Genomic DNA, 25,988 nt, shown 5'->3' with positions numbered 1-25,988 from the left:
GTGTGTTCAGAAACTGCACTACACATTTACTAAGAGAGAAAAGCTACTGTCCAGAATGGCTAGCTGGGAAAAACAGAGTTGCACTGCACAGTTCATTGCTAGTTAAACTCTTCTGCATTGGCTGAGTTGGGATAAAGCACTGCATTGCTTGCTTCGCTCTGGTAGAGCTATATGATAGATTGGTCTCTGTGATACTCCTCTGAAACCTTCTTGTACTGGTCATTAGCCCTGTGACATGATGGTGGCATTGTGATCTTTTGGGAATTTATATGGCATATTCAAAGTCTTGGCAGAGTTAGAGTGCAAGATGGAAACTCCATCAGATTCAAAGGTTTCCTGACTTGTGTGCACACCTGATCCAGGCAGTGTGTCAGTTCCCAAGCTGAAAAGATGGACATTAGCAGCAGTTCCCATGTCAGCCATGGTGTGTTGTGCTTAGGAGTGTTTGTCCTTGCCTTCTTTCAGGTTTTCAGAACAGAAACCTCAGACTGAGTTCATCTAGTGAGCACAGCTTCCCATGCAAGAACTACTGCATGTTCTTGCTCTCCTTTGCATTGGGAAATCCGTTACCTACACTCCTAGGGCTTAACAAGATCAAGCCAAAAACTGCTGTCACTGCCTACCTTTTGACAGGCTAGGCTGGAGACAGAGAAGATTTACATCCAGATTGTGCAGAAATTGCCTTCACAACTGTCTTGAAACACAGTGTTGTGAAATACAATCCCTGTTCAGATGTAGTGGAGAAAGACAGTGTAGATGTCACCAGGAGGACTCTTGTCTGTTACTGGTTGCTATAGTGAATTGGGTGCATCTCTGCACTGGTGTTTCTTTGTAGCATCACTGTAACTGTAGAGGGGATGATGTAACTCATGTGAAGTCACCTCAAATCCAACAACACTGGACTCTGAACAGCATCCAGATCCATAACTGAATCTGAGTGAATGTACAGGTGTGCATAAGTGTGAACAGGACCTCTGGCACTGGCTGTTTGTTCTAGCTACACCTGTGTTTTGGTTTATGCCTTCTTGAACTGTCAGCTTTCTTCTTTTTAAATAGGAGAGTGAGAGGGTTTAGCAAATCTGGTTTATCTGGGACTTTTGATTTCGTTTCATTTAACAGACCAAACACACCAGCCAGTTACCTCTGCTTACCAAGTCACTGAGATATGGTAAATCTGCTTACCATCATCTGAGATATGGTAAATCATCAGGCAGTGATCATCAGGCTGCATGTCAGAGCCATAAAGTGCTGACCCTTGAGAAGAATAACTTCAGAAAGCAGCTCTGCCCTGCTGACAGCAGTACAGTCCTGATGTCTTCAGTAGGGTGCACAGAATGTAAACACTGCAGAGCTTGAGTGAGCTTTTCAGAAGCACTCAGCATTGCTGTGACACTGCTCCTTTTGAAGGCCCTGGCAGAAAAGAAACAACTTCTGAGAACTTCTGGAAAATTACAGCCTTGGAGCAAATAGCATAATAGGTGATGAGAGAAAGGAGTCAGAGCGCTCTTTCCAGGGTCTTAACTGTCCGGGGTCTGTTACACTCTCTGATTTAAGAGCCACCTCAAGATTGCTTTAAATTATATTGTCTGGCCTAGTCCATGAGTGGCACAGCCTTACCAGACAAAAGGTCAAGTATCTGTTCTAAAGTCTATACCATCTCTCAGGAAGCCCTTCCTCCCAAGCAGACATCTTCTGTATTTGGAGTTCCTGCAGTTTCCTTGTGATTGTTTTTTCCTGTCAAAACATTGTGATGCCACCCACATTCACAAAAAGCACAGTTGTGAGAATGTGCTGTACTCTCTGCTTGTGGTCAATTCTTTCTCTCTTTCTTTCCTTCTTTTGTGGTAGAGGTAAAGGAGACATCATGGAGATTTAATTCAGGATGTGACTGTAAAACAAAGCAGGGGGGTGGTCTTGAGGAGTCTCATTTGGTCTCTTCTCAGCAGGCAGCTTTTCATTACTTTCCATGCTGGAATGTTTATCATCCCACAGCTCATGTGTGTTGCAGTTACAGCTTGCTTGGCAGTTTTTCTTGTTTTCCCATTGTCTTGGGTGAACTTGTAGAAACGTGGTCCTGAGTGACTGGTTTTAGGCACAGGAAGGACTGACATGAGCCAGCCTTTTTCATTTGCAACTCTTTTCATGGGTTTTTTTTTGTAGCTGGCCTGCAGCCCAGCCTGCATTACTGAAGCTGGGAGTCCTCAGTGTTACTCAGCCAGCAGAGCACTAGCCTGACCCAAGTGCTGGTCTTGTAAAACTGCAGGGATCGTTACCCACAGCCTGCTCTGAACAGAGATGATCAGTCACTTCACTCTGCTGACTTCAAAAGATAAATGCCCAGACGTTTTCTGTTACACTGTGTCTCAGTTTGGGTTGTGTTCAGCTGTAAAAGCTATCCATGAAATCGTGTTGCCAAAGCTCTTCAGGGTGATGGCACTCACAATACTATATCCCATCTCTGTCAATATTTATAGTACAACTTCCAAATAGTTCCCACCTCTTACTGAGCCATTGACAAAATAAATGCAATGAGGTGGTTTTGGGTTTATCTCTAAGTCTCTGCAAAGTGCTGTTGGTGCTTTCTGCAATGAGTTAGACAAGGTCACAATCTCTAATCCTTTTCCTCATAGCACACAGCCAGCGCCTGGTGCATGTGAAATCTCGCCTGAAGCAAACCCCGCGGTACCAAACCTTGGAACGGGACCTAATCGAGTATCAAGAGAGGCAGCTGTTTGAGTACTTCGTTGTGGTGTCACTGCACAAGAAGCAGGCTGGGGCTGCTTACGTCCCTGAGGTTACCCAGCAGTTCCCCTTGAAGGTGCGGTGCCTGTTGGGAAGGCCTGGCTGACATGTGTCAGATTGCATGGTGCACTTGCACAGCCGGAGAAGCCACAGCTTCTGTGTTGACCACATGTTATATCCATAACCCCTCTGCTGTGTTCAGAGGGACTGAAGAGAGAGGGGATGCAGTCACCCCCCGAGAACTGTTGTGGTGTGCCTCACTGTTAAAAGATTAACTGATTTACATCTTTCCCTGCATTTGGCTATGGCTTTTCTGTAGCTGTTCGCTTTCTCCCCCTTTTCTCTTTAAAGAAAACCAACACCTGGAACAAGACACGTGACTTAGAGGGAAGGCACAGGGAAGGGAAATCTGACTCAAAATGGGAAAGAAACAGTGTGACTGTGTGTTTGTAAATGGGATGTAACCATTTCTCCCCTTACACTTCTCTCACTGCTTGCTTGAAGACCTGCCTCAGCTTAGAGGCACAATATAAGTGGGGCAAATGGCTACAGATGCAGGGCTTGGTAGAATTGGGGGCACAGAGTTACTTGAAGATTTCTAAAGATTAGGTGAGCCAAAATCACAGAGATTTCAATATCTTCCAGGCAGAAGGTTAGCCTCTGTCATCACCTCTTCATTTGTCACAGGAAAAATATTTGAAGTCGTTCCATCCCCACATGACTAATTGAAAACATTCCTTCTCTCTGTCCTGCTAGCTTGAGCGCTCCTTCAAATTCATGCGTGAGGCAGAAGATCAGTTGAAAGCTATTCCCCAGTTTTGCTTCCCTGATGCAAAGGACTGGGCCCCCATCCATCAGTTTGCCAGGTAGGTACTGTACTTTGATTCATAGGAAACAGATTTTATGTATCAACCTAATTAAAGATCAGAGCTTATTGCAGTAGCAAATTGAGCATACCCCTGAGAGGAATGTATTAGAAATGCAAAAATATTGTGGGTTTATTTGGTTTGTATGCCAGAGACTGTTAGTGTGGGTGATGTGTGTGTTGTCACTTTCGTTCCTCTCTGCAGTGAGACATTTTCATTTGTCCTGACGGGCGAAGATGGAAGCAGACGATTTGGATACTGTAGGAGGCTGCTGGTAATTATCCCTCTGTCTTTTTCTTTTCCTAGAGATGCAGCTTTCGGGGGGGGTTGGTGTTACTGGAAGGTGGAAAGCTGCTGTTCCTCTCTTGCAATGTGGAAAGCGAGAGTGGCAGCAGAGCAGCTTTGCTTTCTTCTGCTCTGCTCAGTGCCAAAGTCCATCTCTGAGTAACCTTCATCCACTCCAGTTACAGCTCTTTTAAACTGAACATTATGGCCATGGACTGTTGTTTCACTACTAAGATGAGGATATCAGTTTATCTTCCTTAGGTTTAGATAGCTGTTATACAGTTGTCTAAGTCTTTGCTGGTCCTGTAGGCTCAGAGCTGTCTCTATAGAGAAGTTTGCCCTGCTTTAGTCATCTGACTTAGGAAGATGGAATCATACTGTGGATAGACCCATTTCTTCCCACTGTTTCTGGCATACCAGGGTTTGAGCCAGACTGAAGATACTGTCATCAGCAGCATGCTGTCAAATGTCTGCCAGCTTCTGAGCCAGCCACTGAGCTAGGAGACCAGACATTATCTTTGCAGGAGTTATAACTGATATTTTCTTGTTGGTTTTTTATGTGTGTATTTGCATTTGTCTTGAAAGCCCAGTGGGAAAGGGAAACGTCTTCCAGAAGTTTACTGCATTGTGAGCCGCCTTGGATGCTTCAATCTCTTCTCTAAGGTGAGTGAGGAGAAAGAAAGAACTTGTTCTGTAGGCCCAGAAGGACCTCAAAATGAAGGCCACACCAGAAGAATGGGGACCAAGGAAGCTGTTGGCTGAAGAAAAGGGGCTAAAACAGTGTTGACAAGCATGCTAGTTCCAGAACCTAGCAAAAACACAGTTAAAAAGGAAACTACGTTCTTAGATGTTGCTTGCTTTCTTCAGCAGAGCTTCCAGAACGCAAGCACTGAGGCTGAAAGCTGGAATCCTGACTCTGAGTGTAGTGGGAAGTTGCAAGTTGTAAGCTTTCCACTGGAGCTGGGTTTCTCTCACTGAAGGAAATTAAGTCCTCAGTTGCACTTTTTTACCTTTTTCCCCATGATTCAAAGCTCCATGTGGATGCTGGGCTAAGGAGAGAATGTAGATGCTGGTGTGCTTTAGCCCAGCTGTTAACCTCCCTCCTCCTCCTGATTTTCACGTCTTTACATCTTCATGCCTTTATTTCAGATCTTGGATGAGGTTGAAAAGAGACGGGGCATTTCCCCAGCCCTGGTGCAGCCTCTTATGAGGAGCGTCATGGAGGCACCTTTCCCCGCCTTGGGCCGGACAATTACAGTCAAGAACTTCTTGCCAGGCTCCGGAACAGAGGTAAAGACATCACTCTAGAGAGAGGGAGACTTAGGCTAGCAAATTGTGCAGGACTGGAAATTGAGACTGGGACACAGCATTTGGGATCCTCAAGAATATATTGTATGGCAGCTGTGGAGCAGGCAAAGCTCATGAGAACAAGGGACCCAGAGGGGATGGCATACAGACATCACCAGTGACCATCAAAAGGGGGAAATGATAGGGTAAAGATGAAGGTGAGGACACATTAGCTGTGTTAATATGGCAAAATGAAACAGGGCTTTTGTCTTGAGGCTGAGTGGCACAGACTGGTGGACCTCATGCTGCATAGCACATGAACTTTGATCTACTCAAGGCCCCCACACACTTCCCAAAGGTAGGACACATAGCATGGCTCCAGCATCCTTAATACAGAACCACTGTTCATGTGGAACAAGGCACGGGGTCCTGGTCAGAAAGTACCTGAAATCACAATGGGCAATGTTGGAGCCTTTCAGAAGGGCATTTTCACAGCATGGAGGTGAGGGTAGGTGTTGCATCTCCCACAGTGTGGTAGAAGGACATTGGGAGGGTGTTAACGTGGCAGAGATTTTGGGCATAGTATTGAAGGATTGTGGGAGGGTGGATGGAGCCAAATTGAAGGTAATCTTGTTTTATGTGGTATGTCTTGAACCTTTGAGAGGAAGATGTCTGAGCTGACAGAGGTTGTGTCTGAGGGCTTTTGTTGTAGCACTACTTGATGCCATTCTTCTCAACCAAACTGAAAACAGTCCAAACCAAATGAAATTACTGCAGAGCTTTGCATAACATGCATAGCAGGTTAAAAATGTGCAAAGGAGTGGAGGCCCAGTGGTGTGCTGTCAGGGTAAGAGAATGTTTTGGCTGATTTGTTTCTAGGATCCTTAATTTTCATTAATTATCTGGCTGATGGCACAATCCCCACATTTACACAATGGGTGGATGACAAAATTGGCATGTGTTTCCAGCACTTTACAGAGCGAGGGATTAAAATTCAAAATTACCTTGGTAAACTGAAGGTTTGGTCTGAAATTCAATATAGACAAGCACAAAATGCTGGCAAGAAGAAATGAATAGTTTAATACAACATGGAAGTAACTGAGTGAGCAGCAGTGCTTCAGAAGAGGATCTAGAAGCATGGGCGATAAGTGAGCAGAAGTAAGAGTATGATATTATTTAGACAAACTCCTACAATGTGAAAGAAAGTGATGGGATGAATAATAAATAAAAGCAAAATATCTGCTTTCCAGCACTGGTGGAAAAAAACCCAAACACTAGGAGAATGCCCCAGAAAAGTAGTTCCACTTACTAAGAAAATGCAGAAAAGGCTTGAGAAATTTGTTTGTTTAAGATAGAAGACAAAGGAGGAAACATAACAATGACCTTCCAATATATGTCCTCCCACAGAGAGGAGGGTGACCAATTACTCTGAGTGTATACTGAGAGTAAGACAACAAGTAGTTGAAGTAATTTGCCTCTGAGGTATTTCAGCTGCAGGCTTGGTGCTGGTCAGAGTAGTTCAAAACAAGAGTAATTTTATTGTGAGAGTTATGAACTACCTGGTGTTGGAGGCTTTCAAGAACAATTTAAGTAAGCGTCTGTCTACAATAAGGAGTATGAAAGTGCTAAGGTGCTGTGACAGGATTTTAAGTAGATATAAACAAAGGAAAATGCCCACAGGCTGGTTTTTTCCTGTAAGTGGTGTAAAAACTGTGTAGTCAGTAGGTTAGGCGTCCAGGTTCATGCATTTAAAATAGTAATAAAGTGTAACAGTAAAAATAGGAGTGCAGATTTGAAAAGCTCCATGCCATTCTGCTGCTTGAATGCCTGACAGGCTGGGAACCACTCCTAGCTGGATACAAGTGAGTTTCCCTTCTCATGAAGAGTTCCCTGTCCTCGCTCCACTGGGGAGAACTTGTGGTTGGTCTCATGCTGTGCCCATTGGAGTGGGCTCTGAATCGTCTTCATCTGGAGGAAGGATTTGTAGGAGGCCTTTGGAAAAGCTGTGTTTGAGGGCTCAGGGCTGTGTGGCATTTGCCAGCACTGCCAGTAAGGCTGGTTAGTGGTGAATATACCTGTTGGGTCCTTGCTTGCCGCAGTATGGGTGGACACCAAGAGCTGACCTGTGATCTATTTCTTTTCAACAGGTCATCGAGCTGCGGCGGCCTCTTGACTCCAGACTTGAGCACGTTGATTTTGAGTCCTTGTTCACATCTCTCAGTGTGCGGCACCTGAGCAGAGTCTTTGCCTCCCTGCTTCTGGAAAGGAGGGTGATCTTCATTGCAGACAAGCTCAGGTACTCTCTTGTGTTTCCTTAAACAAAATGCTGCCAAGGAAGGGAGGCTGAGAGGGCTGCAGTGCCTGATCTCTCTGCTCTGTTGGTTTTTTCTCTTCTCTGGTCTTTTCCATCTTCACATCTGATGTGAGTAGAGCCATACATCCCAGGAGTGGGGACCTCGGGCCATGCACCATACTTCACTTTGCAGCTTGCAAAAAGCGTGCAGCTTCTCATCCCCAAGGAGAACCAAATGTCCTTTCCTTCAGACAGTCAGAGCATACCCCTTCTTTTGCTCCATGATGCTGCAGTGTTCCCCACTGATGCTGAAGTTTCCAGGGATCAAGCCTCAGGCAGAGATCACCTTCCCTTCTAGGTTGTTCCTTGATGTGACAAAATCTTCAGTTTGTATTTTAATATTGGTTTCTGAAGACTTTTTTTTTTTCCTTGTGGCAGATGAAAGTAAAAGATGCAGTGAGGGGAAATGGGGCAGAGGATTTTGCCCTTCTATTTTGAATCTGCTTAGTTTTCTTAATTTCTGTATGTTTGTTTGTTGCTCTCCTAAACTATGAAAATGGGCCCAGGTTTCTTTAAGATCTTGTGCAGCTGGTGCCTGGCAGTTCTCCAGCCCTTGAACCACTTGAGGATTCAGGGAGGAGAGTTCGCCAAGGCTGGGGAAAGAAAAGCTGCCTGGATGAGTAATGACACTTGGAAGCATGCTCAGGTTTCAGGAGTGTACAATGCCCCTAAGCTGTCTGTTTTCACAACTTCCAGGCAGCAGGCTGCAGCTCTGGGACCGAACGCTGGGGCAAAGAATGGGGAGGCCCCTTCTACAGCTAAGTGTAGGGAAAAATCCATCCTGCAGGGATCCAGGGCTCTGAGGGCAGAGCTCAGGCAGTCTCATCACAGGCACAAGAAAACTGGAGACAGGGAAGCTGTAGTATCCAGGCAGCACTGGCTGCTTGCAGTTTTTGGCAGCTGCCTTGGATCAGAGAGGGGAAGATTTGCCTCTTTGTAACCACTGATGCATTATATGGGTAGATACTTAGTTCTCTGGATACTCTAAGCCACACGTTTACCAGGAGGCCTGGTAGTGCGAGGTTGATGATTGGACTTGATATCTTAAAGATCTTTTCCAGCCTAAATGAATCTATGATTCTATGATTTCATGCAGACCATTCAGACTTGCCTTGAAAATGGGAGAGTTCATCAGCAGGAGATTTCTGCATAATGTATGTTATTTATGTGGTAATTTATGATGACAGGCTTTGTTTTCAAAGTGGTTTTTCTCCTCCTCTGTAGGACAAATTTTACATGCTGAGAAAAATCTGTTAAGGACACAAATGACATTGTAGCCTCCACGTGAGGGCTGGGTGGTAGCAATAAAGGGTATGGAATTTTTTATTAAGGAGTCACTTTAGAATGAACCTTTATTGACAAGATCTTACCCTACCATGGCACACCACTGTGTTTTGTGAGCCCTGGGTGTGATACAGAGTATCTATAGTTCAAAGCCCTCCCATGAGTTTTGGGTTGTTGTTTTTCCCCTTGTATCTTTCGCTTGTATATCCAGGGTCCTTAGGAATGATTCCAACTGCCCAGGCCTGTAAAAGAGAATGGGAGAGAGCTATAGAGTCATAGTTTGTAGAATCTCTAAGTATACCACAAACAGCTTTCTTCTGTGGGGGAAAAAGTAATTAAAGAAAAAAAAAAAAGAGAGAGAGAGAAAACAACAAAAAAGTATTGTCATGTTTTAAAGATCCAGGGTCTCTTAGGCCACAGGGCTCAGACTCAGCTATTTACCATAAGTTTGCCAGCTCCCTACAAGAATTCTAATACTTGATGTTCCTGAGGAAACCTTGTTCTGTGCAGTTTCAGGGGAGTCTTTTTATTTTCCTGTAACAAAATAGGAAGTTTCTCTGGCTCTCTTTTTTTGTGGAGAGAGGAAAAAAAAACCCAAAACTAAATTTGCCCCAAAAGACTGTAAAGGCTTGAAAGACAGAGAACAGAGAAAATAAGCCTCACAATTAAGTAAACTGTAGTATTTTAAGGCAGTGCAGTGGGTTGGTGAGCCTTTCGTACAGTGTCTTCTGCTTGTTGGTGGAAATTCCATGTTTTGGAAGTTGGTCTTACTGTAGCTACAGAATCTTTTGTCCAAATCATACCTTTCCTGGGACAGGAACACGTTGAACTCGATGATTACGAAGTAGCATTTACTTCAGGGGTGAAAATGCCAATTTCAGAGGCAAGGAAAGAAACACTTTCTGGCAAGAGCTTAAGAAAAGAAAAAAAAATTATAAAAGCAGCTGTTGGAAACTGCTCAGAGGTTAGGAATGCTCAAAGTGATCCAGCTGAGACGGATTAACAGGGAGAGTGCAGGTGACATGGCGGGAGATGCACGATAAAGTACAGTTAGCGTTCATCTCTGCAGTTTTGTACGCGGGCACCATCAAGAACTATCTGTAGAGCGTGTCTGTGTGTGAGTGACGGAGAAAACGATGAATGCCATTTATTTACGTCTTCTAATTGCTACAAAATCAGTCTGTGGGAAAGAAAGCTGAAAGGTTTCTTGCCAAATACTGTGAGAGCTGTGAAATGTTTTCAAGCTGAGCCAAAAAATGCATCTAACAAGTGTACAGCAAGTGAAGTGCTTTGTCTTTTCCATCTTTCGAATGAAGACTGAGTGGTTTTTAAAGACGCGTCAATCCGAAGCTTGGCAGCGGAAAAGGAAAGAATTTGGTTTATTAGTTTTGGGGAGGATTTTTTTTTTTCTCCCTCCATTGCTATGGAAACTGGAGTAGACATTGCCATGCAACCCAGGAAAGGACTTTTTTTTAAACTACGTTGGTTTGTGTAATCTTCCCTAGCTTTTGTTTGCTCCTGCACTTGGAACGTAGTCCTGGAGCAGTGGAGGCTGTGGCACGGGTTAGGCGCTTCAGTGGGAGAGCTGCTTTTGTTTACAAGTGATGCTGCCTGGTGCACAGTTCAAGGCACTGTAGACCAACCTTTTTTGAAGGCATCCTGCAGATACCTAGAACTGGGCCATTTTTACTGGCCTGAGGGGAAGATGTGTTAGATTCAGAGGGCTTTTTAAATCACAAAGACTTACAGAGGCTTAAAGTCAAGGTCCCCTTTTTCCACATCTCCTCAAAAGCCTGTTGTGGATCTGACTAACTTGAGCAATTGCCTCTGTCCCTGCCAGAAACCACAGCTGTGTCAACAACAAAAAGTGGTCATTGTTATCAAAGGCAGATCTGAAAGAATGAGAGGAGACACTTTAAATGTGGTCATCCCCAGTTAAAAGGTAATTAATCATCAAAAAGAAGTCCTTTCTGTGTGCTACAAAACCAACTCTGGGACTGTGAAACCCAGCCTTCCCGGTTTCTCCTTTTCTGTATTGTGGTTAGGGAGATAAAAACAAGGATGGAGTTTGGATGTCAGATAACAGTGTTTCTTCAGAGCATCTTTGTGGGAGGCAGCGATGGTCCCCACAGCTGGTGGAACCTGGCATCATCCTGGTGGGATTTGCAGCAATGCTGCATGAAGTCATGGGGCAGCGTTTAGAAGCTCCTATGCCTGTTAAATGTTGTCAACCAGCTCTGCAATCCAGCATAAGAAAATCCAGATGTGACACAGTGTCAGAAATCCAAAGGTGTTTGTAAAATGAATCCTACTGTAGCAGAGCTTATAAAGAAAAAGCGAAAAAAAAACCCACAAAGCAAGCAACCAAAAACCCCCACCAAACCCAATGCATAATCAAAGTATCTTAAATTGCCAAGTGCCAGCATAATTTCATCAGTTTGGTTAGTGCAGGGAACAAAGGGCTTCCTGACATTAAACTCCAAAAGTCTCATTGATGCAGTAGTGTTTTTCAGGAATCATGCAGTATCCTAAACCCAAAGAGAGTTGAGCTTGAGGAGGTTTTTAGCATAGGTGCTTGCCTTAGGAGCAGAAAGCTGGAAACTCTGTAGTCAGTCTCAAGTTTGGGAGGAAAAAAGCCAGTAGCTGTCTGAGCAGCCAGTAGCTTTCCTTAGAAGGTGCTGTAAATTGTCAAGATGTCTTTTTAGAGCAAGTCAATCTAGTCTTGGAGCAAGTTTTCGCAGGAGAGGAAGAAGAGTTTCTAAGTGTTTTCAGCTATTATGTTCAGATTCTGTAATGGCCATCTCTGTTCAAGATGGTTACCAAGAACCAGCAGCTTCATATAGTGGTGCTGTGTGGTAGGTTTTTGTATAGGATGCTCTTTGGTAGGAAAGCCTGCAGTTTGAGCAAACAAATGTCACAAATGATTGCAATGTCAGTTTTCTGACTAAGGGGGTGCTCTACCAGAGATCTGTGTCAGTCTATATCCAAGACAGGACTTTAGGGTGTTTTTTGTGTATATCAGGCTTTTAACCTCTACACTAGTGATACCTTAGTCTCTGCTGCAAGCTTCTGTGCAAGTGCAGTCAGACATACAACTCAGCCATGTTCCCTGCATGAGGCTGAATGAACCTGTGAAAATATGCTTAGGTCTTGGAAGTGTCCTTTAAAGACCTGCAGTATTTTAAGGAATACTGTTGGAAGCAAAGGCCTTGAAAAGTGATGTGTGTCCCATCTGAACACTGGGCATGTGAACTTCTGAGGGGAAGGTGCATGGCATTCCCCAGAGCACATTGCAAGGACTTTGGATAGATCTCTTTGTTCCTGGTGGCATCTGGAGTGCACTAAGCGAAAAACAGTACCCTTGCTCAGTATCATTCCAGTGGCAGCAGTTTTCATGGTTGTGGTGCATGTGCCCTGGGATATCAAGATTCCAGCAGGGATCTTGGCTGTGGCTACTCAAAGGCATTAACTGCCTGTTTAAGAGCCCTCGAAAGGCTGACCAGCTCTGAGCTAGTGCTTCGAGAGTGCATTAAACTGGTTTAGTTGTGTTGTGCACATCATCTGTGATTGCTTCTGTGCACATCTCAGAAAGGGGCATCAAGCTTCAGCAGTGGCCACAGCTTCAGTGGCCATGTTCACCTTCCACAAAGACAGGTGCCTGCTCTGTTAGGACTGAGGTGCAGTTTGCATGCTCTGCCCTCTCAGTGCCAGCTGAAGAGCGTAAGGTCACACTGATGGCACAAAAGGAATTTATCATACTGGACTCTTTTGCAAGGCTTAGTAGGTGTGGTGTCAGCAGTCCCTTAGTGCTCACTGCAGTGCTGTATGCAGGAGGAGGAGGAAGGTTACACTTGAGTCATTCCAAAGGACCAAGGTTCTGCTGGGCTCCTGGCAAGCTGCAGTTCCCTTAGACTGTCTGCAGAGCAAGTCTGATGAGATACCTCAATGCTCCCTTTTCTGTGTCCGTCTCTGAACTGCTCTGCCTGCAAAGGAGGGCTACAAACCTCAACCATATCAGTACTGTTCCCTGAAAATATCTTCTACATGGAGAAGTATTTCAGAGCAGGGATCACTGGGATTCATCCTGGAGGTGACAAGGCATTCACAGACAGAAAGGTGGCAGGGGAAGCTATCTGTACTTTCCACTGCATGCTGCATATGATTTCAGACTTACACAGCTCTCGCTGTGACTTCCACCAGCTCGACCTCAGCCATCTTTCCTCCCACTTAATCTCTCACGTACCATGTGTACTCGCTGGGACTTGAGAGCAGGGTTGAGGGAAGAACAAGCCACCATAAATATAGCAGGAGACAGCATGCCATAAATAACCCTGTAGTTCATCTGCTCACTGTTCCTCTCTAGAGCTACCTGGAATTACAGAGCTCTTTCTGTTGGTTTTTAAGGTCTGTCTATAAAATCAGTTCCCACCTTTAGGCAGGAAAGTTGGATGTACCTTCAAGGTCAAAGATTTGGTCTAATATCAATGCCAGAGTGCTGCACACAAGTGGTGAAAAGAGGAGTTCTTTCAGCTTTCATGGTGATGCTGCTGCTATTACTGTGACTTTTATCAGTCAGAAATCGAGTAGAAACTATATCCTACAGTACTGGAGGATCTGCTTCCTTTCAACATTAACTATATGGAAGATACAAGAAAAATAATCTACTCTGATACTGTTCTTTTTTTCTGTTGTGTTGGGGGGTTGGTTTTGATTGTGATATTTTTGTTTGGTTGGGGTTTAGTTTTGGTTTTTTGTGTTCCTGTTTCTTAGTAGCTCTGTGTTTTCTCATTGTTTTAATTTTGCCTCTCTCAGATTTATTATCTGCTTTGCTTGTGTGGTATCCACAGTGAGACATGGGCTTGCTGATGAGGCCATCACAGCTTGAGAGCAGGAGCAAAGGGCCAGCTAGCAGGAATGAACACAGAGAAGGGAGGGGGATGCTCTCTAAAACCTTCCAAAACAAGGATGGGGAACTAAGAGATTTTTCCCATTTTAAGGCTTAAAGCTACCAGTCTGTGATACAGCCTTGGAAGGGTCCACATCTGGGAGTGCAGGGAGAGGAAACTATCCCCACCTTGTGAAAAGACTTTCTCAGCACACATCCCATGTATCCCTCCCAAGTGACCATTCCCTACCTGTTGCAGTCATAGATGAAACTCTCATGCTAAGCAGATTTGAGCCTCTGCCATGGGATTTGCTTATGTCCAAAAAGCATCACGTGTTTAGTGATCTTTACTGCCTGATTACTTCATACAGTCACACTGATGTCCCAGCAATCACAACTGTGTTCTGCTAAACTGAACTTAACTGATGAAAGCCAGCCAGCTGTAGCCCAGCCACACCACTGCTCAGCGTGTCTTAGTATTGCTGCAGCACAGGGATTCAAATCCTCCAGACTCAGCTGGAGTGAGGGGGAGGCAAAGCAGGCTTTGCTTTTCTGAGCGAGCTAAAGTCCACACCCAGCACCCCCCTTCCCTCTCAAGTCAACAATAAACTGCCAGATCCGGGTTGCTGAGTGCAAATTCCCCTGTGGAGCTCAACAGGAGCCAGCTGGGTGTCCTTCCTCAGCGACATGACTCTGCCCAGCCACACCAGTCTGCCTTCTCCTCCCATCCTTTTAAGACCTGGATGCTAGTAAACCAAAATGACATTTCATACAGGGTTTAGAGTGGGGAGCCATCCCCCTCCCTCAATGCATACAAATGCTTCCAGACCCAAAATGGATGAGTAACTGGTGCCCTGCAGTGAGCTCTGCCATCTCTGACTGCAGACCCTGCCTGCCTCCTGCCAGAGAGCTCTTGGAGTTCCTGGACAGACCCTCTTGGAAGCTGCCTGCAAAGGTGCTTACAGCTGAGCTGCTGGTGGCTTTTGAAGGGTCAAGAGGGAAGGCTGCTGTCCTGTGAGCAAAGACCTTCCTACACGACTGCTGTGTGCTCTACTCCTGGGATTGTACTCTCCCAGGCAAGCTCCAAAAGCTGTGAAGTGCCTGGATAGCCTTGGCTGGAGACTACTGCCTTCCTCCTCCCCACGTGCTCTGGCTAGCAGTATGATTGAGACCAAAAGAAATGCCTGTGATTACTCCTCTACAGGCTGCCCAAAGGCAAAGCTTGCCTGCTGCACAGGGGCAGGGTGAGTCATGGAATGACCTGCAGGACCAACCTTGTGGCTGCAGGTTGTGCCCACAGCTTTGCAAAAGGGTCTAAGCAGGCCATCCAGCTGCATTGATGAGGGCAAGAATATGGCCAGCAGGTAAGTGGGCCACAGTGCAGCACAAGAGTGGTGGAGCCATTTTCTGCACCCCAGGGCTGTGTGCTGTCTGTGCTGGAGAGTATAGCCTCTGTGCATTCAGACCTGCGGTTTTCCCATGGGAACAGCCACAGAAGTATACTCTGGGAGAGCATTTATCTAATGAAAGGTATGGAAGACCCCCATCTCTCTCTGATGCTGCCCATCAGAGCACTGCAGTGTAGCAGATGCAGGATTCCTTGGGACTCATCTCCTGTCACCTGTGTGGGCCAAGATCTTTTTTTGCAACCTGGGTTCCTACCTCAAGTCATTGCTCCTGAAGCTGAAAAATGGGGTCAGAAATTTGGGGAAGCCCCTAGTAACTGCAGAGATTGATCAGGGAACAATTGAAAGAGCCCTGGTTTCAAAGAAGCACCACTCATCTAACTGACCAGACACTGCCCTTGGTTGTGTTCCATTTTCCAGTACTCTCTCCAAGTGTTGCCATGCCACGGTGGCCCTGCTGTACCCCTTTACCTGGCAGCACACCTACATCCCTGTGCTGCCACCTTCCATGATTGACATTGTGTGCTCACCCACGCCCTTCCTCATCGGCCTGCTCTCCAGCTCCCTGCCCCGCCTGAAGGAGCTCCCAGTGGAGGAGGTGAGCCATGCACCCACACTATAGCCTTCCTCTCGGTTGTTTTCAGGGGGCTGTCTTCAGTCCCAGAAAGGCTGCTCTGGAGAGCCTGCCTTGGCAGCTGGCAGTGTGAAAGAGCTGAGCTCTTGTCCTTTGGTTCTTGCAAGCATGGGGCGTGGGAGGAGGTGGATGTCCCCTGGGGAGGCAGAGGTCTGCACTCTGCCTCGTCTGCAGCTTGGGAAGGCAGGGAGTTGGGATCTCCCACCATGGGGTTACTGTGGGTAGGAGATGATTTTATTAGAGTTTCTGTTGGTTTCTGCATAGTGATAAGCTAAACACAAAGTCCACCAGGCTTGCAGTTCATTGCTACAAACTGGCCAGGGTAGGTGTCCTCATAATTAACAAAGGTGCCTAATGAAAGCAAAAATAGTTAAGAAATGGATTCACGGAACATCAGGGTGAACACAGCGAGGCTGAGTATAGTCAGGAAGCATTTCCCTTCTGCTGACCCAGGGGACAGTGGTGCAGCGTAACAGGGAGAAAAGGTGGAGCTCTGACTCAGACATGGTGAGGAGCAGTGGGCCGGGCTTGGAGCACAGGGTTCTGCTGTCCGAGCTGTTCTGTGGCTTGTGGCAGTGTTGCTAGAAAGCCGCAACAAGGACGCCGCTCTTGGCTTGCACTGGCTGCCCGGTCCAGCTGTAGGGGTGGGTGGGAGGAGCAGGGGCAGGGCCAGGGCCAAAGCATTTCCTCCAGAGCTGTTACAGATTAAGATAAACTCTGGTGATGGAAATAAAGACTTTCCCTTTTTATTCTTGTTCTTTCATTCTTAGGTCCTCATTGTTGACCTTGTCAATAACCGGTTTCTGAGGCAGGTGAGCAAAGCTATTCTGTACCCTTCATCTTCTCTCCCTTTTTCCCCCACACTTCACCTCCCTCTGTGTTTGCTGACCTGCCTGGCTGAATGGATTACTGACTGCCCACACAAACTGAGGCAGGATTTGTGGTTTAGAGTGTTACAGGGTTGCTGTCTACATGTCAGCATCCCAAACCACAGCTGTTGAGGACTGAATCTTTGTGCATTATCACTCTGCATTTTTTTTAAGAGGGGAAATGGTGGCACTGTGAGTCCTTCAGTGCATGCAGTGGGGCTGAGGACAGAGCTGGAAAGCCTCAGCTCAAGCACTGTCTGATGGGAATGAATGTGGACTCTTCCTGCCTATGTCTGTCAGTCCATCTTGTGTTGCATACCCAGCCCTGAATGGGGAAGGAAGTCTTCAAATCCTTCCTGCCCAAGGAGCTTTGTGGTTCTCCAGTCTGTGCACTAGATGGGTCACAAGTAGGACGACTGCACATGAGAGCCTGCAAGTTGCTCTACAGATGAGACTGCATGCTGATCTTTACTTCCATTTCTTGTGGAGGAGTGGAATATTGAAGGGAAAAGTAGAGATAAGTGATCACCATGCTGTCCTGGAAAGACAGTTTTGTCCCAGAGCTCTCTGGCAGATTGCTGAGCAGTGCTGGCTGCATTGGTCCCTGCCTCAGGTCACATGGATCGGATGGGACAAGGACACCTCCCGCTGCACAGAGTAGCATGTGGATGAAGGCCACTCCTTCAGTGGAGTTCTTGCTTCCAAGCTGCCTTAACTGCAGGGTTTACCTTGCACCTCTCCTTTGAAGGTTTAAGCCAAATCAGGCTGTCTCAGCCAAGGCCAGTAGGAGCTTACACAGTACTGGCAATTCCTTGGCTTCATTGCTCTACAGGAACTTGTTAGGCCTCTGTAACAGGATCGGTGCCTGAGCAGAGGTAAGCAGGGGGTTGTGTTCACCTGGCTGCATGCCAGCATTGTTCAGACACAGCCTCTTTGTGGTGGTGGCAGTGCTTGCAGGCAGACAGCAGGGCCACAGGTGAGCCCTGACCAGCAGCCTCTTGAGCTGGACATGCAAAATTCTTCCAGAATAGGGGAGTATTTGGGAAAAGGCACCCTCTCTCTCCTTCCTCACGTGCTTCTTGATAGTCCTGCACTGGGAGGTGCTGGGAATGTGCCAAGCGTATTACACTTTCTCCCTCTCCCTCTCCTCACCGTTTTTAGTGCTCCCCCTGCCGTGCTGAGGATGGGATAGGAGCTGGTGAGGAGGAGGGCAGGGGCCAGCCAACATCCCTGCTCCAGGCTCTGAGGAGGTGTCTCTGTCTTACAGATGGAAGATGAGGACTCTATCCTGCCCCGCAAGCTGCAGGCTGCCCTAGAGCACATTCTGGAGCAGAGGAACGAGCTGGCAAGCGACACGGAGGAGGGCCCTGTCAATGGCAAGCAGGGTAAAGCACAGGGCCTTTCAGCTTAAAACCACGTCTTTTCCTGCTCCTTTTCCTCCTGTCGCTTCTTAGGGGAGAACTAGGCTTGTCTTGAATTAACACCACAGAAACTGGAGGTAGGTCAGGATTCTCGGTTGAAGCTGCCTTAAATATTTCATTGCACCCGGGACAATTCCCTTTGTGTGAAGAGAAACAGTACTTACCCCTTCCTGCCTCTGTCCATCCTTCCCTTATGGCTCCAGGGAACACCTGTACTCCTCTTGGGTGGGTCCCACAAGCCTCTGTCTGCTCTTGGCCTTGTGAATGATGCAGGCTCCTCTGGGGGACAGTCCATATGCAGAGCGGCAGTGTTGGAGGCAGCTGTGTGGCTCACAGGTGGCTGGGCTGAGGCAGCTCTTTGGAGGGTACTATGGGCATCTGCTGGTTGCAGGGGAGCCAAGACAAAGTGACTTTGAAATTAGTAGCAGCGCAGTCCTCTTCCATGACAAGCACTTCCTAGGATGCTGTGCCTCTTGAGCAGCTGTTCCTACTCAGACTGGATGGGCATCTCTACTACACTGTCCTCACCGCTGCCTTTTTGTTTCCTTCTTAAGAGACCAGCCCTTTGAATGAGGTGGTGTCTGAGGCCTTTGTCCGTTTCTTCGTGGAGATTGTGGGTCACTACTCCCTCTTCCTGGTCCCCACGGAGCGAGAGGAGCGGGCCCTGCAGCGCGAGGCCTTCCGCAAGGCCGTCTCCTCCAAGAGCCTCCGGCGCTTCCTGGAGGTCTTCATGGAGACGCAGATGTTCGGCGGCTTCATTCAGGAGCGGGAGCTGCGGAAGCAGGGAGTCAGAGGTGAGGGGCTCTGCCTGGGCTCTGCAGGCATGGGGACTGCACCCAGAGATGCACACCAGCCACTAGCTCCATCTCCCACCATGGCGAGAGGTTGCGGTGTCTTTGCAGGGACACTGGGAGGGAGGTGGAAGTGAAGGTGGTTGGTTTGTTTTGACACCCTTTGGTGGCCTTCAGGGAGTCATTTGGGGGCTTTTTGTCCCTGTTTCCTTATCTTCCTAGCTGGGTGTGTCACCTCGAAGCAGAGTGGTGAGGCAATGTTTGCACAGTGCATAGGCACCGGCTGCTGGGGCACAAAAGGTTTCTGTGCCTGGCAGTTTCTTCCTGAGGCTGGGGTTGCAGACAATTCTCGGCGCTGCAGTGAGGGACATAAGCAGTGCCCTCTCTGTGTGTGCCTCTTCCATTCCTCGCTGGATTCCCATTAGGACCATCACAAAAAAGCTGTACCGCTGGAACAGCATTTATTCTTGCAGCCCCTCACATCCCTTCCCCATGTGGTGCTACCAGGGCTTCTTTGCCCTATAGACATAGACCAAAGGTCCTGTCCCCACATATGGGATCACCTGGTGGAGGAGGTGTGGTGAGTTGTTCACTCTTGGGCACCAGAGTTTATTGGTAAGCCAGGACAGTGTGACTTCAGATGAGCATCCTTACTGGTTTTTATAGGGAAGCAAAATAGGAGTTGTTGATTTCTTTCTTTCTGCAGGTCTGTTTGAGGTACGGGCTCAGGAGTACCTGGAAACACTTCCCAGTGGGGAGCAGAGTGGAGTTAACAGATTCCTGAAAGGCCTAGGTAAGGAACCAGCAAAACCTTTGGCTTCTCAGGAGTCTTGGGCTCCTTGTCGTCTTCAGGTTTGGAACCACAGTTTGATAGGTTTCACAGAGGAACCACAGTTTGGGCCATGAGTTTAGTCTGTGTCTTCTGAAGGATACAGGTAAGTTTGAGGAGGCAATGAAGCAACCAATGACTTGGGGGTGATGAATGCAGTTCTTGATGGGGGGAGTGGCAGGGTCTTCATGGCCTTCAGGTTTGCCCTTAGGGATCAGTGGAGGGAATCACCCAAGTGTATCCGCTGTAAGAGAAGCTAAACAGGAGCTCCAGGCTGAGGTTAGAAGTCCTCAATAAGTCACTGGACATCGTGGCTAAGAGAGTTTGATTTTCTGATCAGATTGTATCCCTGGCTCTAGTGTCTCTTCTTGGCCATTTAAGAGCAGCAGTGTCTGCAGACATGGTCTGCCCTGCCTCTCATCCACACATGCTCTGACCAGGTAAGTTTAGTTCACCCTGATGGCCTACTGGGCAAATGGGCTCTGGAGGGTGTGCCTGGGGTCTTGTAGGGTCCTGCAGTGCTGCTCCCAGGGGGTGGGCACAGCTATGGCCTGCTCTGCAAGCACTGACTTCCAGCTTTGCAGGGCAGGAGGCTGTGGATAAGGACCCAGGGCTGGCAGCAGGGGTGATTCTCTGGATAGGTTTGCCCAGGCAGCGGTGCTGGTGAGGAGTGGAGCTTGTTTTGCCTGTCACTCTGGGAAGTTCATTTTCCTTTCTCCATCTCTCCAGGTAGCAAAATGAAATTCCTCCACAAAAAGTAAGAGTGAAGCACATCCTCATTCATGGAAAAGAATAGCTTCACCGTGTCACAGCAATAAATGTTGTCAACCATCCCCATTCAGCCTGCTCCCAGGATCCAACAGCCTCATGTGAGCTGGCCCCTGCCAGGCCGCACTCGCACGGGCGTGTGGTGCCGCAGGACGATGTGATGGCTGCGGGGCCGCCGGGGCAGGCTTCTGGATATCTGCAGTACCATGCACTGGACCAAGCACTCCCTGAACTCTGCACTAGCACGTGGCAGGCATCCCAGTGGACCGGATCTCTTAGCTAGGCAATCCTTTGGTTTGTTGTATTTTTCTATTTATGTTGGGGTTAGAGCAGTTATTAACCCATGACTCTTGCCCTGCCTCCTCTCTCTGCCTGGTGCTGCAGGAGGCTAAAGCAGGACTCCCATGGGACTGAGCAGGCTTGGAGGAGGGGAGCAACAGGGGCATATGGAAGCAGGTCTCTGCAAAGCAAGGATGCTGAGGACTGCAAGGATGATGTGAACTGGCCAGGAGGAGCTTCCAAGCGAGGGAGAAGGAGAAGGGGGAACCACTAAACCTATCAAGGACTTGATGGGCCAGCCAGCTCCCCAGGTGGCTGTGCCAGGGGGTCCTGGAATGAGAAGAGGCCTTTCCTTATGCAGTGTAATTAAAAGTGAGTGGTGTAAAAAGCATGTGGATGCTTGATGTTCTGGGGAAAGAGACAAGCTGTGTCTGCCCATTGGCACACCTGACTCCAAACATGAGCTGGAAAGGAGAACTAGCAGCAGCTGTGCCCTTGGTTTGGCCAAGGCCTTGACTTCTCCATAAGCCTCACAGCCCAGGTGGCCTCATTCCCTCACCTGACCGCTTGCAGGGGAAGGCCAAAGTGGAGCTCACCTGCAAGGTCTCACCTGAGAGTCCCCAAAGGTCAGATGGGTTTTTCCTCTTCCACTTCAGGTGTGGCTGCCAGGGAGTAGGGTGGGAACTGGGCAAGGGCTACCTTGCTGCCTTCTGAGCTCCTGGTGGGGAGGAGGTAGGACCTGCTTGCCTCTTCTCTCTCTGCTTCAGTGGGGAGGAGAGGTGAGGAGGTGTCAAGAAGGTGCAGGGAATCTGAAGAGCAGTTGAAGGCTTTTTTCCAGCTGTTTGCCTTGCACCGTGTGTGAGGGCAGAGTGAAGAGCAGTTGGAACATCCTTGGGTCTCCTTTTTGGAGTGGAAGCCAGAGGGCAGCTCTGCTATGGCCCAAAGGGAAATGTCTTCCCCCAGCTCCTAGCCACTCTGGGCTACACAGGGCCAGGTTTTGAAAGTGGCCTGGGTGCCCCTGTGGTCAGTGGGCTTTTTCAGGCAAGAGGGCATTGTTGATCAGCAGTGGGGTTCAGAGGAGCTCACCACCACTTGGTGATGGGGGGAGCTGTGGGTCCAGTGCTGCTCTGTCAGTCTGAAGCCTGCATTTCCAAAGTTCCTTATACTTCAGGACAGAGGAAATGGGCTGTGATGGGGGGTGGCAGGAGCAGGCAGCTGGTGGGTGGAGAGGTGAGGGCTTGGAAAGACTCTGCTTTGCTGGCTCCCAGCTTGTTATGTCTGTGACATGTGCCACTCTCTGGGGACCAGATAAGCTGGGCAAAGGGCTCTAGGTGGCCTTGCTTGAGCCGGAGGATGACCTCAAGAGATGCCTTCCTACCTCAACCCCTCTATGGTTCTGTGGTGAGCACCATAAATGCCAGACAGCAGTAGTGCCAAGCCAGGCACAGGGCCTGTAGGCAGTGAAGCAGTGACGGAGGGTCACAGAAGCCTGGTGTCAGGCTCCCACAGGGGTGAGCAGGCATGAGAGGTGAAGAACTGCCCCTCACATGCGAGCACCCAGCTGAAAACTGGCACTGAAGTCCAGTCTGTCACAGGATGCAATAGTGATCCACCAAAGGAAACTGCAGTGGTGTTCAAAGTGACTCAGATGCTGTGGTTTTGTTCTCTTTTATTTACAAGTGGTTTTAATGGCAGCAAAATGAGGTTTTGCAAAGCTGGGACGCAACCTAACCCATTCTGTGACTTAGGTTGGACGTTAGGAGGAAGTTTTTCACAATGAGGGTGATGAAATACTGGAACAGGTTGCATGGGGGTGTGGTTGAGGCCCCATCCCTGGAGACATTCAAGATCAGATTTGATACAGCCCTGGGCAGCCAGATCTAGTTGGAGATGTCCCTGCTTGCTGCAGTGGGGTTGGACAAGATGACCCTCAAGGGTCCCTTCCAAGCCAATGCAAACTGTGAATCTGTGAGCACACACACACAGAGGCAACCAGGACACCTGCAAGGCTCTCTGGGATGCTAAAAAGCTGATCTTGTGGCTCCAAAAGCAGGTGTCCCATGTGGTCATCCTCACTGTGGTGCAAGACTCCTTCTGGGGACTCCATGTTCCCCTTCTTAAGTGACATTTTCATGAGCATGGGACGCCACCTTCTTTGGCAGGAGCTGTGGTAAAGGGCTAGGTGGCTTTCCTGGGAAGCCTGATGCCAGCAGGCTCCTTAGCTCAGCATGTGACTGTGCCAACACACTGGCAGCTTTTACTGCAACATCCAACCAGCTCAGATTAAGATGGGTTGTGAAACAGCCCCATTTCTCTCATCTGAGGACTCCAGGAAGGTTCTGTTCTGCCAGCACTCTGTGGCCACTCGGTGCTTTCATTGGCAGCTCTCGGGAAAGCAGGAATCGAGCCTTTCAGTGGTGCCCAAGGAAAGGACAAGGGTCAATGGGCACAAACTGGAACAGAGCAAGTTCCATCTGAAGGTACAGAAAAACCATGAGGGTGACAAAGCACTGGAGCAGGCTGCCTGCAGAGGTTGTGGAGTCTCCTCTGGCATGTATTCAAACCCCGCTTTAATGTGTCTGAGCAACCTGATGTAGGTGAAACTGCTTTAGCAGGGAGGTTGGACTAGATGGTTTCCAGAGGTCACTTCCAACTCCTACCATTCAGTGGCAGTGTACAAAGTCCAAGGGAAGTGCTGAAAAGCAGCAGCATGGGAAGTGCAATGAAAAACATTTACAGCTGTGTCATTAAGGACTGGAAATGAAACTGGGACAGGGAGTGCTGGTCTCCAGCTGCAGGACATGCTCTGCACCTGTGCTGAGCCATGTTGCTATGGGATGAGCGGGATCCTGCGTCCTTCAGGGTGCTGGATGCTTTGGAAGAACCCACCTGTGAAGAAGAGCTGTAAGGCTGGTTGTTCTGGATCTGACCGTGGGCCCACAGAGCCCAGTGCTTCCCATGGAGGCTGCCAATAGGAGATGCCCAGAGAAGACTGAACTGGGCGCCTAAGCTGGGTATGTCCTACACAGCACACACAGGGTACATAGCCAGCACTCTGTGCTCACCTGCTCTACATCCCACAGCCAGAGTTTTCCCACACTGGAGCTGGTGCCTCTGTGTTCAGGAACCTAGGTTTAAGTTTCTCTTCCATGACTCTGGGAGGGGGGGGTGGGGGTTGGACTCGATGACCTTTGGAGGTCTCTTCCAACCCCTAACCTGTGCTGAGGCCAGAGGCCAGTCTGGGGGCAGTACAGACTTCCTGAAGGGTACTGGAGAGCTGGGACACTTGTTCTGCCAGGTTAAATGTTAAAAGCTGGGACGTCTGCTCCCTGCTGCTCCCTGGTTAACTAAGCAGCTCACACACAGAGACAGGAACAGCTCTGCAGGATGCCTGAGAGAGCTGAACTTGCTGGCTCCCAAGCCCTGTAGCCATCCTTGGCTTCCCTGCGTGAGCTGCCAGAGAGTCCTGTGAGAGGTCAGGGTGCTGGACAAACCCCAGCTCTCAGAGGAATTGTGGGGATGTCCCATTCACTGTACAGTTACCTCGTCATTAATGAGCGTGCCCAGTGCCAACAGGACAGGCACAGCCCTCCAGAGACCAAGCCCTGCACAGGATAGGTCTGTCTGGATTTGGAGGGGTGGCTGAAGGGCTGTGCTTGCAAGCAGCTGTGCGTGGAGGTCTCTGGTGGCAGCAGCGGTGCAACCTACCTCTCTGCCTGGAGACAGCTTTCAGGTCGCAGGTGCCAGCGGGCAGCTTGCAGGTGTAGAGCCCCAGACAGCCGCCGCAGTCGGAGGGCTTCTGGCAGGGCCGGGACTGGATGCTGTGGCAGGAGTGCTGCAGATGAAGGACAGCAGTGGCTGTGGTACTGGTGTTCAGCCTTGCCCGGCCGATGGCCTGGGACGCCCCCTTCCATTCGCAGCTGTGTCATTGCTCTGGGCTCATGCCAGCTCCAAGGAGCCTGTGCCATATGCAAGCCCAAAGGGATACTTTCTGTGCAGGCTTGGGCTGAGAGCAGGCTTTGTTTTGTGGTACCCAGACCTCACAGCCAGTTAGATGTTCTGGGGTGACCTGTACTGCTCAGCCCTACGACTGCATTTGCCAGGGGCTGCTTGCTCCAGCATGCTGGAGCTGACAGCGGTGTAATCACTGGAGGGGAGGTAAGTTGAAAAGAGTGCTACAGAGGCTCGCCTTAGAAAACAAAGACACGCTGTAGAGGATTACATGACATAATGGGATGAGCATTTGCTGCTGGGTGTTTGGTTTCCATTCAAAATAGTAAAACAGTGCAGCAAAACCTGCAGTAGCAGGGCAAGCTGCTCACCAGGCCATAGAGCAGCAGCTTCGTGGAGCAAGCTGGAGACGTTGGGGCCTGAGGAAGCATTTTCAAGGGCAGCCCTTTACTGCTTTTGGCAGAGAGCACACTAAGTGGCTGGCCCCCTATGACAGAATGGTGGCTGCCTGTGCAGCACAGGTGGGTGCCCTCAGGCCACCTCATGGGCATGGTGTTTTGGGATACAGACACAGACCTGCACTGCTCTCCTACCTGCTCGCTGCCTGCATGTGCAGCCATCGGCTCTGCTCTGAGCCTCACCAGGTACCAGATGGGGTATTAGAGTTGCCATGGTCCACTTCCCTTGTCTGCATCACAAGCCAAGCAGTGCTCTGAGGCTATGTTGTGACCAGCACTTTCATATGCAGCTCATGGGGAACGGCCTGAAAATCAGTTATCTACCCAGTGCTTGTGGGGACGTGACCTGCTCAGCACCTGCCCCTGCTGCCCTCAGTCCTATCTGCTTTTTATGTCCCTATGGTGTCCCAGGGACTGCTGGGCAGCAAGGATCTGCACAGGTCTGCTGAGGCTCAGGTGTGCACAAGGGATCTGCTTTCAAAAGTGGAGAGCTGGCTCAACTGCTCAGGCAGACAGTAGCAGCCCATGTGTGCAGTAACCCTGCAAGCAACTGGTAAGGTCACCACTCCAGCCCCACTCCCAAAACCCCAGCTTTGGCTGCCTGGCACTGTCCTCTCCATTAGGTGCTCATAATGCCATTGCACTCAGGCCTTCCATGCCCTGCAGATGAGTGGAAGGGTCCACAAAACTGCCCAACCCTGGGTTCAGGAGCATGGAGCTGGCACCTCTCCTCTCTCTCCTGGTCCCCCTGCAAACCCTTTGTGCAAACCCCCATCGCTGATGGCCAAGGAGGGGTTGTGCTTACCGTGTCCTCGTTGAACTTCCCATAGCCCTTCAGGTGATGTCTCAGCCCCATGCTCCTGCTGTGGAAGGGCTGTAG

At 48.8% G+C, this 25,988-nt stretch overlaps 1 protein-coding gene across 1 annotated transcript in view; it reads left to right on the top strand.

The window, feature by feature from the left end:
• Nucleotides 1-21,087, top strand: part of DENND2A (DENN domain containing 2A) — a 54,798-nt gene extending 33,711 nt beyond the window's left edge. Inside the window, exons 9-20 of the mRNA XM_054167584.1 lie at nt 2,631-2,818; nt 3,499-3,608; nt 3,813-3,882; nt 4,479-4,556; nt 5,043-5,183; nt 7,328-7,476; nt 15,529-15,706; nt 16,513-16,554; nt 17,879-17,996; nt 18,587-18,826; nt 19,530-19,616; nt 20,382-21,087. Coding sequence (XP_054023559.1) covers nt 2,631-2,818; nt 3,499-3,608; nt 3,813-3,882; nt 4,479-4,556; nt 5,043-5,183; nt 7,328-7,476; nt 15,529-15,706; nt 16,513-16,554; nt 17,879-17,996; nt 18,587-18,826; nt 19,530-19,616; nt 20,382-20,413 — 1,433 coding nt within the window. The 3' untranslated portion in view covers nt 20,414-21,087. The remainder of the gene's footprint in view (nt 1-2,630; nt 2,819-3,498; nt 3,609-3,812; nt 3,883-4,478; nt 4,557-5,042; nt 5,184-7,327; nt 7,477-15,528; nt 15,707-16,512; nt 16,555-17,878; nt 17,997-18,586; nt 18,827-19,529; nt 19,617-20,381) is intronic.
• Nucleotides 21,088-25,988: the final 4,901 nt, after the last annotated feature.

The sequence above is a fragment of the Dryobates pubescens genome, chromosome 15 (assembly GCF_014839835.1).
Source record: "Dryobates pubescens isolate bDryPub1 chromosome 15, bDryPub1.pri, whole genome shotgun sequence".
NCBI lineage: Eukaryota > Metazoa > Chordata > Aves > Piciformes > Picidae > Dryobates > Dryobates pubescens.
The sequence above is the reverse complement of the archived record's forward strand: the minus strand, read 5'-3'. Positions and strand labels throughout refer to the sequence as shown.